Source organism: Lampris incognitus, chromosome 2 (genome assembly GCF_029633865.1).
Source record: "Lampris incognitus isolate fLamInc1 chromosome 2, fLamInc1.hap2, whole genome shotgun sequence".
In the NCBI taxonomy this organism is placed as follows: domain Eukaryota; kingdom Metazoa; phylum Chordata; class Actinopteri; order Lampriformes; family Lampridae; genus Lampris; species Lampris incognitus.
The window spans coordinates 14,700,286-14,715,111 of NC_079212.1; the positions used below are offsets into that span (position 1 = coordinate 14,700,286).

The 14,826-nt window shown below is 42.9% G+C and overlaps 1 protein-coding gene across 1 annotated transcript in view; it reads left to right on the forward strand.

Annotated features, from left to right (window-relative positions):
- Nucleotides 1-298: 298 nt before the first annotated feature.
- Nucleotides 299-14,826, forward strand: part of LOC130108413 (embryonic polyadenylate-binding protein-like) — a 37,253-nt gene continuing 22,725 nt past the window's right edge. The window contains exons 1-6 of the mRNA XM_056275327.1: nt 299-491; nt 4,458-4,651; nt 5,353-5,468; nt 6,258-6,356; nt 6,716-6,855; nt 10,392-10,486. Of these exons, the coding sequence (XP_056131302.1) occupies nt 299-491; nt 4,458-4,651; nt 5,353-5,468; nt 6,258-6,356; nt 6,716-6,855; nt 10,392-10,486 (837 nt within the window). The remainder of the gene's footprint in view (nt 492-4,457; nt 4,652-5,352; nt 5,469-6,257; nt 6,357-6,715; nt 6,856-10,391; nt 10,487-14,826) is intronic.

Genomic DNA, 14,826 nt, shown 5'->3' on the forward strand with positions numbered 1-14,826 from the left:
ATAATACTTAAATAAAATATTTTGAAGTAACACTCACTGAAGATTGATTTTAAATTTGTGGTTCAGCTCGAACTTGTTCTTACATTGTGTAGATGTGTCCATGCTACATGCTCGACCAGTTTTCCTGAGAGTTAAGTCAACTTGTGTCTTGCGCAGTGAATGAGACTGCATCCTATTCAAAAGGAGAAATCAGGCCAATTCTTAATAACAAGTGGTTTCTATAGAACGTTATCACTCATAAAAAGTATTTTTAAATACAGACCTTGTCTTTTTTTTTTCTAGGATTGTGGGACCAAAGATGAACAGCAGTGGAACAGCATACCCTCAGGCATCGTTGTATGTAGGTGATCTGCACCCTGATGTTACGGAGGCCATGCTTTATCAGAAGTTCTCTCCTGCTGGGTCCATCATGTCAATCCGTGTGTGCCGTGACATCATCACTCGCACATCCCTCGGCTATGCTTACATCAACTTCCAGCAACCAGCTGATGGTAATGTGTCCCATTTTGACCTTACCAAAGTGAAAATTCATTGTAAAACAGACCCATCTCATCTCATCTCATCTCATCTCATCATTAGCCGCTTCTCTAGGGTCATGTCGCGGTGGCAGCAAGCTAAGTAGGGCACTCCAGACGTCCCTCTCCCCAGCAACGTCTTCCAGCTCCTGCTGGGGGATCCCAATGTCACGCCCCGTCTGGATAGTTAAGTTATCTTTTTGTTTCTCCCAGTGTTCTTTGTCTTGTACTTCCTGTTTTATTTTGATACTCACCTCTTGTCTCGTTTCAGGTCCTTTACTTCCTGCCCTCATGTGTCTCCCTCCTGTGTGATTGATTACCTGCTCTGCCCTAATGTGTTGCACCTGTGTCTCATTGTCTCCCCTCCTCCAGAATATATAGTCTTAGTGTTCCCTTCCTTCTGTGCCAGTTCGTCTTGTTCCTTGTGACAGCGTTCCAGCATTTTTTCCTCGTGTGAGTTTCTTAAGCCCTATAGTTTCCTGACCTGTTTTTTGCCTTTTTGACCTTGCCTTTCGCCTGCCGATTTGGACACTGTTGCCTTGTTATCTGATCACCTGTGTACCGACCTCATTCTTATTAAAAGGACTGATTTTTGTGAACTGAGACTGAGTCTGCATTTTGAGTCCAAGCCCATGGTTCAGCCCTGACACCCAAGGCATTCCTAGGCCAGATTGTTCATATAGTCCCTCCAGCGAGTTCTGGGTCTACCTCGGGGTCTCCCCCCAGTTGGATGTGCCCGGAAAACCTCCAAAGGAAGGCGCCAAGGAGGCATCCTAATCAGATGCCCGAACCACGTCAACTGGCTCCTTTCAACACGAAAGAGCAGCGGCTCTACTCTGAGCTCCCTCCGGATGTCCGAGCGCCTCACCCTATCTCTAAGGCTGAGCCCAGACACCCTATGGAGGAAACTCATTTCAGCCGCTTGTATCTGTGATCTCACCCTTTCGGTCACTACCCAAAGCTCATGACCATAGGTGAGGGTTGTAATGAAGATTGAGTGGTAAATTGGGAGCTTTGCCTTCTGGCTCAGCTCCCTCTTCACCACAACGGTCTGGTACAACGTCTGCATTACTGCTGATGCTGCACCAATCTGCCTGTCAATCTCCTACTCCATCCTACCCTCACTCATGAACAAGACCCCAAGATACTTGAACTCCTTCACTTGAGGCAACAACTCGTCCCCAACCCGGAGGGAGCAATCCTCCATTTTCCAGTAGAGAACCATGGCCTCAGACTTGGGGGTGCTGACTCTCCTCCTGGCCATTTCACACTCAGCTGCAAACTGCCCCAGTGTGTGCTGGAGGTCGCGTTCTGATGAAGCCAACAAAACCACGTCGTCTGCGAAGAACAGAGATGCAATTCTAAGGTTTCCAAAACGGACACACTCCTCACATTGGCTGCGCGTTTAGATGCTGTCCATGAATATCACAAACAGAATCGGAGACAAGGGACAACCTTGGTGGAGTCCGACACCCACCAAAAACGTGTTTGACTTTGTGCCGAGAATGCGGACACAGCTCTCACTTTGGTTATACAAGCAAGGACCGGATGGCTTGTAGCAACTGCCCGGTACCCAATATTCCCACAGTGCCCCCCACATAGTGCCCTGGGGTACACGGTCATAAGCCTTCTCCAAGTCTACAAAACACATGTAGACTGGCTGGTTAGACTCCCATGCCTCCCTCAGCACTTCCGCAAGAGTAAAGAGTTGGTCCATTGTTCCACGGACAGGACGGAATCCACATTTTTCCTCCTGGATCTGAGGTTCGACAAGCGGTCGGAGCCTCCTGTCCAGCACCTTAGAGTAGACTGTGCCAGGGAGGCTGCGCAGTGTGATGCCCCGATAATTGGAGTACACCCTCCGGTCCCCTTTTTTAAATATGGGAACCACCACCCCAGTCTGTCACTCCACAGGTACTGTCCCTGACCTTCACGCGACACTGAAGAGGCGTGTCAGCCAAGACAGCCCAACAATGTCCAGAGCCTTCAGCATCTCAGGGCGAATCTCATCCACATCCATTGCCTTGCCACTGAGGAGCTCCTTAACTACCTCAGACAGCTCTGCCAGGGATATGGGTGGGGCTTCCCCTGAGTCTTCAGACTCTACCTCTTCCACTAAGGACAGGTTAGCTGGGTTCAGGAGCTCCTCAAAGTGTTCTTTCCATGACCCGATAACATCCCTAGTCCGGGTCAGCAGTTCCCCTCCCTGGCTGACACAGCCTGAGTCAGGCCCTGCTTCCCCTTCCTGAGTCGCCATATGGTTTGCCAGAACTTCCTTGAGGCCAACCGAAAGTTCTCCTCCATAACCTCGCCGAACTCCTCCCACACCCGAGTTTTTGCTTCTGCAACCGCTGAACCGGCATCCCTTCTGGCCTCCTGGTACCTGTCTGCTGCTTCAGTAAAACACACCCTACATATTCAATTTTTTTTTTGCACCTTTTGATCTGGTGTAACTTTTCACTCCCATAGAACACAATAATACTTGATAAATACTTAATTACAAATTACCTCAAAGACAATGTATTTATTATAATACAATACAATATAAAATTTTTCATCTTTACGTATGCTTATTACACCCTTTAAAAAACAGAAGATTTTCAATTAAGGTGTATTGTGTACTTGCAATACTTTTCATTGATTAATATGGTAAAATATGTTGAAATAAGGCCCCTCCAATCACTAGGTTTTTTCCAACAATTTCCATTTTCGTTGATTGGCGCAAGATTGCTACACGTGACTTGTTCAAAAAAAATCTTTCTAGAGCAATTTATTTGATAATGATTAACGAACTGTGGACACAAAGACTGTAACTATGGTGGTGATTTACTTGGGTTTTAAGGACTGTTACTTTATGTTGATAATAGTTCAAAATGGTTCAAAACTGATACGCTGCCAAAATTATTTATTGTCGTCTACTTTATGAACCCGTCATATCTCTTGCCTTTAACATCAGTGCTATTACTACAGGAGGTGCAGGTCAGGTATTACTCACAGAGGGCATCTGGGTGGAGTGGCGATCTATTCCATTGCCAATCAACACGGGGATCGCCAGTTCAAATCCCCGTGTTACCTCCAGTTTGGTCGGGTGTCCCCAGACACAACCAGCCATGTCTGCGGGTGGTAAGTGGGATGTGGGTATGTGTCCTGGTCGCTGCACTAGTGCCTCCTTTGGTCGGTCGGGGCGCCTGTTTGGGGGGGGGGGGAGAACTGGGGGGAATAGCGTGATCCTCCCTTGTGCAACGTCCCCCTGGCTAAACTCCTCACTATCAGGTGAAAAGAATCGGCTGGCGACTCCACATGTATCGGAGGAGGCATATGGTAGTCTGCAGCCCTCCCTGAATTGGCAAAGGGGGTGGGGCAGTGACTGGGATGGGTCAGAAGAGTGGGGTAATTGGCCAGATACAATTGGGGAGAAAAAGGGGTAACCCCCCCCCCCCCACACACACACACACACACACACACACAAAAAAGGTATTATTCACAGGTCTGATGTGGCTTGATTCTCTGGTTTGTAGCTTTGGGAATGAAGTTCAACATTCTTTGGCCTTTGGAGTAATATATTAAGCTATTTTATCAATTTATTCATTTATTAGCAACTGATATTCCTCTTTTTAAAAGTCAGCGATCTTTGTTATGGCTGTTTTTAACAAATATTAGTTTGCTTTGATAAATAAAACACTAGCATCAATGATGCTGAAGTGGGTTACTAAGCAGCTGATCTCATTTCATGGAGGCCTGGAGAAATTCAAGCAAAAAAATTTGTTAAGAAAAGGGCGGAGACACAGTGGGCTGTCTTATTTTAAACCGTTAAGATTACACTATGGAGAACTGAGAACTGAATTCCTCATTACCGCTACAAACTTCAATAAACTGTTATGTATTACACATGACCTGTTTAATGTGTATTAGATGTTTTTGCTTTATATTCTGAATTTTTAGCGGAATGCGCCCTGGATACAATGAACTATGAAATTATCAGAGGTCATCCCATCCGAATAATGTGGTCTCAACGTGACCCGGCACTCAGAAGATCTGGTGTAGGCAACATTTTTATCAAGAACATGGATGAATCTATTGAAAACAAGGCCCTCTATGATACTTTCTCAGCCTTTGGGAATATTTTGTCATGCAAGGTGAGTTCATCATGCATGGAGCTGTCCATTTTTGTGAGTTATGCAATCGCATAGATCTATGAACATATCTCTACTTGTCTGTACTTTAGCTAGTCAGCACTTTTGTTTGTTATTGTGTAATATCTGGTTTTCATAACCTCTTTTGTGTTCCATCAGACTGCAACATATTTAAAGTTCAAATGAAAACTCTAACCCTACCACAGATTACAGATCCTGCATCATTGTTGCTGTCATCTTTTCTTTTTTTTTTTTTTAAATCAATAAAGCAGTAAGTTGGTTAGCTCAGTCTGATGTGATAAACTTGGTCATTTATAAATACTGCTTTTTGGAATGTAATTATTACTTTCTCAGCTTCCAATGGTCAGTTACTTGCTTATTGTGAAAGTCTTGAATATTTTGTTCTTATTTTCACAGTTAGGCCATAACAGCGTCACATCACCATGAGTTATGATGGTGCTTTCTTTTATAAAAGCAGTATAATGCCAACTAGTTGGCAAGTTAAGACAGCTGTGCCAGATGTAAAAAGGGTTTTTGATGAGACTTCAAAAATAGTTGGCAGAAAAAACGATTTTTTGGTTGACTCCAATATTCTGTGGTTTTGTGACAGTAAAAATTCTACTGAAAGGGCACATGACTTCAAATACAGTTGCCGCTTTCACCCAGATCTGTAATATAAACTGACTAAGCATTTTCCTTTTTAGGTTGTTTGTGATGAGAGAGGCTCAAAAGGCTATGGCTTTGTTCACTTTGAAACTCAGGAGGCTTCAAACCGTGCCATTGAAACCATGAACGGGATGCTGCTGAATGATAAGAAAGTGTGAGCACATGCAAGATGCTATGATTTTGAATTCGAACATTTGAAACTCTGATGTAAACAGCAGCCTGAAACTAGATTAGATTGAGTTAAAGAATTGCAGAGGTGTAAAAACTAGGTCATTTGCTTCACATGGAGGTGCGGGATGTCAACAGAATCAAATCTAATGATATTTTTTATTGAATATATATATCGATAATGTGACAATATTTTGGAGATGACCATTGATGCTTATAACCAAGCAGGTAGAAGCATTCAGTCTCGATTTCACACCGCTAGAACAGTCCAATAAATTTAGACATTTTTTTCACTTTACTGTAATGCAGCCTTTTAAGACCAGGGAATGACAACATTTAAGTTATATTACCAATAACTAAAATCCCTGTAGTCCCATCAGGATATTGATATAATATTGATATCTTACCTAGCTTTCACTCCACCTATGTGCTAAACCATATGTGACAGAGGAAGATGCAGAGCACAGAAAGAAATGGAAATGGACGATCCGCTGTGGTGACCCCTAACAAGAGCAGCCGAAAGTAGTACTATGTGCTAAACCAGCTGATTCACAAACTAGTTTCCCCTACCTAGCTGAAGAGTGGTGTTAATTATAATTAGCTGGTTTAGTGCATGAGTGGAGCAGCTTATACACAGTTGAGACCTTTACTCTCTGGACCTGGGGTTTACAACTCTGAAGCGTTTCAGAGATATGCATTGTAGATATTGAATGTTAATGGATTTTAGTGATATTCAGAACTTTCTGAGGATCTGTCCACATGTTTTTGTGCTCAGCCTTGAAGCGAGTATAGAGTTGGAATCTGGCAGTGTCACCCCAAAGGCCCATTTCCTTGGTGAAAATTGCCAGATGTCCCAGATTAGGTCAGTGAATTGGTAGGATATAGGTTTTCACACGTACTTACTGAAATATCTAGGGGGGAACAAGACAATAGGGCAAGGTGCAGCATCACCAGAGACTTGACATTGTCAGTTTACAATAACTGTTTTTGTCCCATAAAATTTACTTAGTTTTTTTTTTAATTCTGTTTTTTGGTAAGTGGAATATTTAGATAAAAACATTTATTAGTATGTGGGCTGTATGTTTTGATCTGGAAAATAAAGTAAATGTAGCCAGATTTATGTTATTACTAGTCCATTACTAAAACTGAAATAATTGATTATAATTGCACTTTGTGCATTGCCTTCTTTTTGTTCTATCCTGATTGTTTCTCTCTGTTGGGCTCCAAATACAGTTTTGTTGGCCACTTCAAGTCCCGCAAGGAAAGAGAGATCGAGTTTGAGGCCAAAGCAATGAAATTCACCAGTGTCTACATCAAAAATTTTGACGAAGACTACACTGCTGATGGTCTCAAGGAAATGTTTTCCAAATTCGGTAAAATGTTACTATTTTAATAGCTGAGGTTACAGGTTGACCTAGTCCATATTTGGCGAGATTGTGGCTTGATCACTGGACAATAATTTTTTTCAAACGTGTTGCTTCCTGAAAAAACATTAGAGGTCATGATAGATAATGTCAAGATAAATACAAAAATAATTTCAGATTTGCTGTATCACATAGGAATTTGAAGAAACATTAAAATAACTTTTGTTGAATTTAACACGTTCAATCGCATATTGATGCTGACACATTGGGTTAGTTCTGTGTTAGTTTTGCAGTTGATTTTCGTTTGTACTCGGCATCTGGTGCCTCTCGTGTCAGTATCCAACAATAGTCAGTCAGCATTGATGGTTTCCAGTCAAACTTTTCACCATGTTTGTCACTGACTGCACCAAGATCAGCAGGGAAGAAGTCCCAAGTGTGAATGCAGAAAATGAATTTTCAATGACATGTTGCACTTCATGGTTTTGTATGCTTTAAGCATGTTGTCAAGCAGCTCAATGTAGCTTTGTGCTCTGTAGTTGCCAAGAAAATTCTCAATGACATCCGTAAATGCCTTCCATGCTATTTTCTCTGGCCCCACTTGCAGATCTTCTAACTCCCTGTCATTGATGACCTGTTTGATTTGTGGACCAGCAAAAAAGCCCTCCTTAATTCAATTCAATTCAATTCAATTTATTGTCATTAAAAATGATGTGCAGGCACATGTTAAAAATGAAATGAGGGCTGTGGCTTCACCAAACAGTGCAAGACAGACACAGGCAAATACAGCAAACACAATATAAGATATACACACATGAAGACCAGTTATTCTTGGAAGTGTCTGTCTTAAACAGCAAAATCCATCAACTACTTTGTTCGTATCTTTCCCAAAAATTTTCATCAATCCAAGTTTTGTATGAAGAGGAGGCAGAAATATCATTGTTAGGTTGACAAGTGGTTTATGTGCCACACTTTTTTGCCTTGGAATGAAATGCTTACGGAGCAGCCAGTTCTTTTTAATATAATGTGACTCTTTAGCATGACTATCCCATTCACAAAGGAAAAAACAGTACTTTGTATATCCGAGCTGCGTTCCTAGTAGCAGTGTCCATACTTTTAAATCACCACAGATGTTCCAGTCATAACTGTTGTACTGTATGTCTTTCAACAACAGTTCCATGTTATTGTAGGTTTCTTTCATGTGTACTGCATAGACAATGGGTACTAAAGGGTGGACATTGCCATTGTGTAATAGGACAGCTTTCAGGCTGTGACAAATCTATAAAAAGCCATTGTTGTAGGTCATGCACACAACCCAAAGCCATGAACATCCATCAATTTCAGTGCAGAAACAGAGGTTGTCAACTTGCGTAAAGAAGTTTGTCAAATGTTCTTGACGGTTCCATTTTGTACCTGTTGACAGCAAACCCCATCCTTGGTAATCTTGAACCAAGTAGTTCTGCTTTAGCTTTTGACAAATCTTAAGTCCTTGACCAGGTCATTTAATTCAGTGGCTGTGTTATCAGATGAGGATAAGAAGGCATAAAAAGGGTTCAACATCTGGATCAGTGTCATTTTCCAGATCTGGTTCATGCATTGTGGCATTTTAATCTGCCTCATCTAAGGCTCCACGTGGCTTCGGTACTGGCAAACTTTCATCATGTGGCACTGGTGTCATGGCTGAAGCAGATTGGGGTATAGATTTCTTACTTATATTTCAATAGAAGAAAGAAATCTTCTTACCTCTATTTCAATAGATTTCTTATTTTTAGTAGAGAAGCCAGATACATTGGTCAGACAGAAGTAACAGTCTGTCATATGATCCTTCTGTTTTCGCCATATCATTGGGACTGCAAATGCCATTGACTTCTGAGTACCTCTGAGCCAAGCTCTAAGGTTGACTGCACATGTTGCACAACAAATATGAAGAGCCCAGGGTTTCTTTTGGTCACCAATTTTGCATCCGAAGTGGAGCTCATGGGCTTTCTTAATAAGTGCAGTCATGGTGCGTCTTTGAGCCTTAAGCGTATACTCGCCACAGATGTAACAGAATGTGTAGCAGCTGTTGCAACATTGACGAGACATTTCTGCTGTATTTAATCTTCCTGAAGACAATAAATCCTATTGTTAAGTATACTCACTATTCTCTTGCCTGAAGAACATGTGCATCAACATGCGTCCGAACAGCATCTGTAAATGTGAGCAGCTTTTATAGCCTGTCTGCCAGCATCTAACCTGACTAAGCATGCCCAGGCATGCCTAAGACAATATTTGCATAGCACCTACACTGAGTGCAAGCCCAGGCATGCTTGGACTGCCCAAAACAGCTTGCTTTGTGGGAAATATACCAGTAGACTTAAAATATGACGGGAGATCACAAAAATAGGTTGTATCTACAAAACGGTATGTGATAGGATTTTTTTTTCTTTTCAAGATACTTTTTTTGGCATTTTCCGCCTTTATTTGATAGCGATAATAGAGACAGACATTGAAAGGTAGGGGAGAAAGGAGATGACATGCAGCAAAGCGTTCAGGCCAGATTCAAACACAGGCTGCTGCAGCAGGGACTCAGCCTTACATGGTACACGCTCTACCAGGTGAGCCACTGGGATGCCTAGTGATAAGAAAAATTTAAGGTGATTTTTGTGATTAGCAACCCAAAATCCATATAATACACCCAAAAGGTTTCAGGGAGCAAAATCTTTGTTGTCCAGTCACACCTTGCTGATGCCTCTGAAATTAAGAAGATGATCGCTAGTAAGAGGTCAATTTATAAACAATGATGAATCATAAAAGTGAAGTGATAAATGGTATAGTAATAAAATATAAAAATGTATGCAAATTTCTTAATATAATTTATCATGTCTTCAGACAACTTAAAGGAATTGTTCAGAAATTTTCCATCCCTGTTTTATACTCACCTGTCATGTAGTACAGAGGTAAGTTTCATTTTCAGTCATCATTTCTTCCTACTAGACATGCAAGTCCCGATTACCATCTATGGTTCTATGCAATTCATTGGGGACAATTCCACAATCATCATTCAGTGCAAGAAAACACTCCACAGTTCAGCCAAAGCTAACCTGACACTACTGCAGTCTCATTGCGAATTTGAGTGGGCATTTAAAAAAAATATATATTTTTTTGGCTACAGTTGGTTTTGAAGCCATGCTGTTTCCTGCAACGCAGCCTACAAGCAATTACCAGCAGGAAGTCACTCCTTTGCACAACAGCAAAGCAAACATGAAGCGGGTATTTAACAATGAAAATGTCTGACTGCTCAAATTTGCTCGAAATAAACTTGCTAGCTTTTGCTAAACCTTGGAGTGCTTTTTCGCACTGAATGAGGACTTTGGAGTTGTCCCCTTTAATTGCATTTAACTCAAGATGGCAATCTGGAGCTGCATGTCCAGTGTGAAGGAAAGGATAACTGAAGGTGAAAATGAAAACTGCCTGTGTTCTTCATGAGTGTTGAGTATAAAATGGGGATAGATATGAATAAGTTCAACCTGTTCCCTTAAGGTTGGTTTTTGTGTTCTGAATTGCAGGCAGGACCCTTAGTGTGCGAGTGATGAGAGACGAGAGAGGCTGTTCGCGTGGTTTTGGCTTCGTCAACTATCACAATCATGAGGATGCTAAGAAGGTAAAGGGTGTGCCTAGCTTTAAGTTAATTCTTCAAAACTAGTATGTTTTTTTTTCGAATCTGGAAGCTGTAAATGTAGGAAATAGACAAATTCCACGATGCCAAGCAACTAAAGATGGAGCTGTTCCATTCACAGCAGTTATTTATGTCCCATCAAATGTTCTTTCCTTTTATAAGAAAATAAATGAGAATAACAGCTCAAGGCAATTTTTCTGCGAAGTCGGTCTCCTTTTTCTTTCCAGTGTCTTTTTCACTCACATGATATATTTCTAGTTCACTGGGGAGAATCTCAAGTTTTCCAGTTTACCCAAAGACAAAATATCCATATTCACAGTCAAACATTCAAGTTAGAATGTACAGTCTGTCTTGGGAGAGAGATCCCTCCTTTGTTGCTCTCCCTGAGGTTTCTTCTTGTTGTTTTTTTTTACCCTGTTAAAGGTTTTTTTTTTTTAGGGATTTGTTCCTTATCCTATGCGAGGGTCTAAGGACAGGATATTGTGTTGCTGTAAAGCCCCCGGAGGCAAATTTGTGATATCGGGCTATACAAATAAAATTGAATTAATGGCTCTATTTCTGCTTTTTACAAATGAGTAGCTACCTTGTTCATAATGGAGAAATTTCCGGTTACAGAAGCTGTTATTTATAGTAAAAGTCTCAAATACTAGTACTGCTTTTCAAATTTTATATAGATAAAATCTCTGCTATAAAGAAGCAAGTTGATATTGTCCTCAAAATGGGTAAAAATGTTATATATATATATATATATACACACACTCACTGGCCACTTTATTAGGTACACCTTGCTAGTACCGGGTTGGACCCCCTTTTGCCTTCAGAACTGCCTTAATCCTTCGTGGCATAGATTCAACAAGGTACTGGAAACATTCCTCAGAGAGTTTGGTCCATATTGACATGATAGCATCACGCAGTTGCTGCAGATTTGTCGGCTGCACATCCATGATGCGAATCTCCCGGTCCACCATATCCCAAAGGTGCTCTATTGGATTGAGATCTGGTGACTGTGGAGGCCATTTGAGTACAGTGAACTCATTGTCATGTTCAAGAAACCAGTCTGAGATGATTCAAGCTTTATGACATGGCGCGTTATCCTGCTGGAAGTAGCCATCAGAAGATGGGAACACTGTGGTCATAAAGGGATGGACATGGTCAGCACAATACTCAGGTAGGCTGTGGCGTTGACACGATGCTCAATTGGTACTAAGGGGCCCAAAGGTTGCCAAGAAAATATCCCCCACACCATTACACCACCACCACCAGCCTGAACCGTTGATACAAGGCAGGATTGATCCATGCTTTCATGTTGTTGACGCCAAATTCTGACCCTACCATCCGAATGTCGCAGCAGAAATCGAGACTCATCAGACCAGGCAACGTTTTACCAATCTTCTACTGTCCAATTTTGGTGAGCCTGTGCGAATTGTAGCCTCAGTTTCCTGTTCTTAGCTGACAGGAGTGGCACCCGGTGTGGTCTTCTGCTGCTGTAGCCCATCTGCCTCAAGGTTCGACGTGTTGTGCGTTCAGAGATGCTCTTCTGCATACCTCGGTTGTAATGAGTGGTTATTTGAGTTACTGTTGCCTTTCTGTCAGCTCGAACCAGTCTGGCCATTCTCCTCTGACCTCTGGCATCAACAAGGCATTTTCGCCCACAGAACTGCCGCTCACTGGATATTTTCTCTTTTTCGGACCATTCTCTGTAAACCCTAGAGACGGTTGTGCGTGAAAATCCCAGTAGATCAGCAGTTTCTGAAATACTCAGACCAACCCGTCTGGCACCAACAACCATGCCACGTTCAAAGTCACCTAAATCACCTTTCTTCCCCATTCTGATGCTCGGTTTGAACTGCAGCAGATCGTCTTGACCATGTCTACATGCCTAAATGCATTGAGTTGCTGCCATGTGATTGGCTGATTAGAAATTTGCGTTAACGAGCAGTTGGACAGGTGTGCCTAATTAAGTGGCCGGTGAGTATATATATATATATATACATATATATATATATACACACACACACACACACACACACTTGGATATAGATTATTATTTTGATTTCTTTGTCCCACCTGACATTGCTCTGCCCAAACTGTACCCCTCTATATTCTCAAACTGTCATCCACTTGCTAATTTTAGGGGGCACAAGAGGCAAACTTTTTACAATATGCATTAAGTTAGCAGTGGCTAGTTTGCTTGAAGTAAAATGAGCTCCGATGGCTGATGACCTTGATGTCAACCGTGGGTTTGCATATACATTTTTTCCCTCTTTCCCCCCAATTTTATCCGGCCAATTACCCCACTCTTCTGAACCTTCTGGTCGCTGCTCCTCCCCCTCTGCTGATCCACTGATCCAGGGAGGGCTTCGCCAGGAGGATGGAGCGCGTGGGAGGATCACACTATTTCCCCCAGTTCCCCCTCACCCCTCGAACAGGCGACCAGAGGAGAAATATTAATAATAATAATAAAAACAATAATGCATTTTATTTTGGGGCACTTCTCAGAGCACTCAAGGACACCTTATAACACAGTTAAAAAACAAGCAGCACTGTATCACACAGCATAAAATCAAAACAAAGCAGAGTAGACAATAAAAAGTTAATACAACAGATAAGTATAAAATTCATCAGCCGAATAGACCGCTACACTACCTGGACTCCCGGTTGCATATAATTTTTGAGGTCCCAGAAAATTGAATCAGTTCATCTGGACACAACGTTTAGTGAGAGAAATGTTTCATCACTCACACAACTGACTTCGCCAGTCTCAACTGACTGCAAGGTATCCCCCAACCTTATAAGCAGCACAGTTTGCATAGCGACCAAAACCAATGATCAGTTTCATATGCAAATTGCCATGACCATTAACTAGAGTTACAATCGCCATGTGTACTATTCACAAGGGACTGGGAAATAGTTGCAATCACAGCATTGTAAGCTGGTTACAGATGTACTCTTAGCCCCCCCCCCCCCCCAGTTCAGGGATGGTCGTTCCCTCTTCACATAGATGGCGTCTTTGACTCCCTGTTCAAACCACCATTCCTCCCTACCAAGGATGTGCACATCCTTTCCTTGAAAGAGTGGCCATTGGCCTGTAGATGGTTGTAGACTGGGGAATCCTGGCCTGACAAGGTAGCTCTTCTACACTGCTCAAAAAAATAAAGGGAACACATAAGCAATGCAATGTAGCTCCAAGTCAATCACACTTTTGAGATATCAACCTGTCCAGTTAGGAAGCAACACTGATTTGTGAATCAATTTCACCTGTTGGTAAATTGTCTAATTTCCACCAGGTGGAAATTAGACAATTTGCAAGACAACCCCTATAAAAGGAATAGATTTGGAGGTGGTGGCCACAGACCATTTGCCTGGCCTCATCTTTTCTGGCCGATCTTTGGTTAGTTTTTCATTTTGCTAGTGCCCTCACCACTAGAGGTGGCATGAGGCGGTATCTGCAACCTACAGAAGTTGCTCAGGTAGTGCAGCTCATCCAGGATGGCACATCAATGCGTGCTGTGGCAAGAAGATTTGATGTGTCTCCCAGCACAGTGTCCAGAGCATGGAGGAGGTACCAGGAGACAGGCCAGTACACCAGGAGACGTGGAGGGGGCCGCAGGAGGACAACAACCCCGCAACAGGACCGCTAACTGGTCCTTTGTGCAAGGAGGAACAGGAGGAGCACTGCCGGAGCCCTACAAAACGACCTTCAACATGCCACTAATGTGCAGGTTTCTGCTCAAACAGTGAGAAACAGCATGCATGAGGATGGTATGAGGGCCCGACGTCCACAATTGGGGCCTGTGCTCACAGCCCAACACCGTGCAGCCCGATTGACCTTTGCCAGAGAACATCTTGGTTGGCAGATTCGCCATTGGCGCCCTGTGCTCTTCACAGATGAGAGCAGGTTCACACTGAACACATGTGACAGACGTGAGAGAGTCTGGAGACGCTGTGGAGAACGTTCTGCTGCCTGCAACATCCTCCAGCATGACCGGTTTGGCGGTGGGTCAGTGATGGTCTGGGGAGGCATATCCTTGGAGGGCCGCACAGACCTCTACGTGCTAGCCAGAGGTACCATGACTGCCATTAGGTACCGGGATGAGATCCTCAGACCCATTGTCAGACCATATGCTGGTGCAGTGGGCCCTGGGTTCCTGCTCATGCATGACAATGCTCGTCCTCATGTGGCCAGAGTGTGTCAGCAGTTCCTGTATGTCGAGGGCATTGATGCTATGGACTGGCCTGCACGTTCCCCAGACCTGAATCCAATCGAGCACCTCTGGGACATCATGTCTCGTACCATCCGCCAACGCGATGTCGCACCACAGACT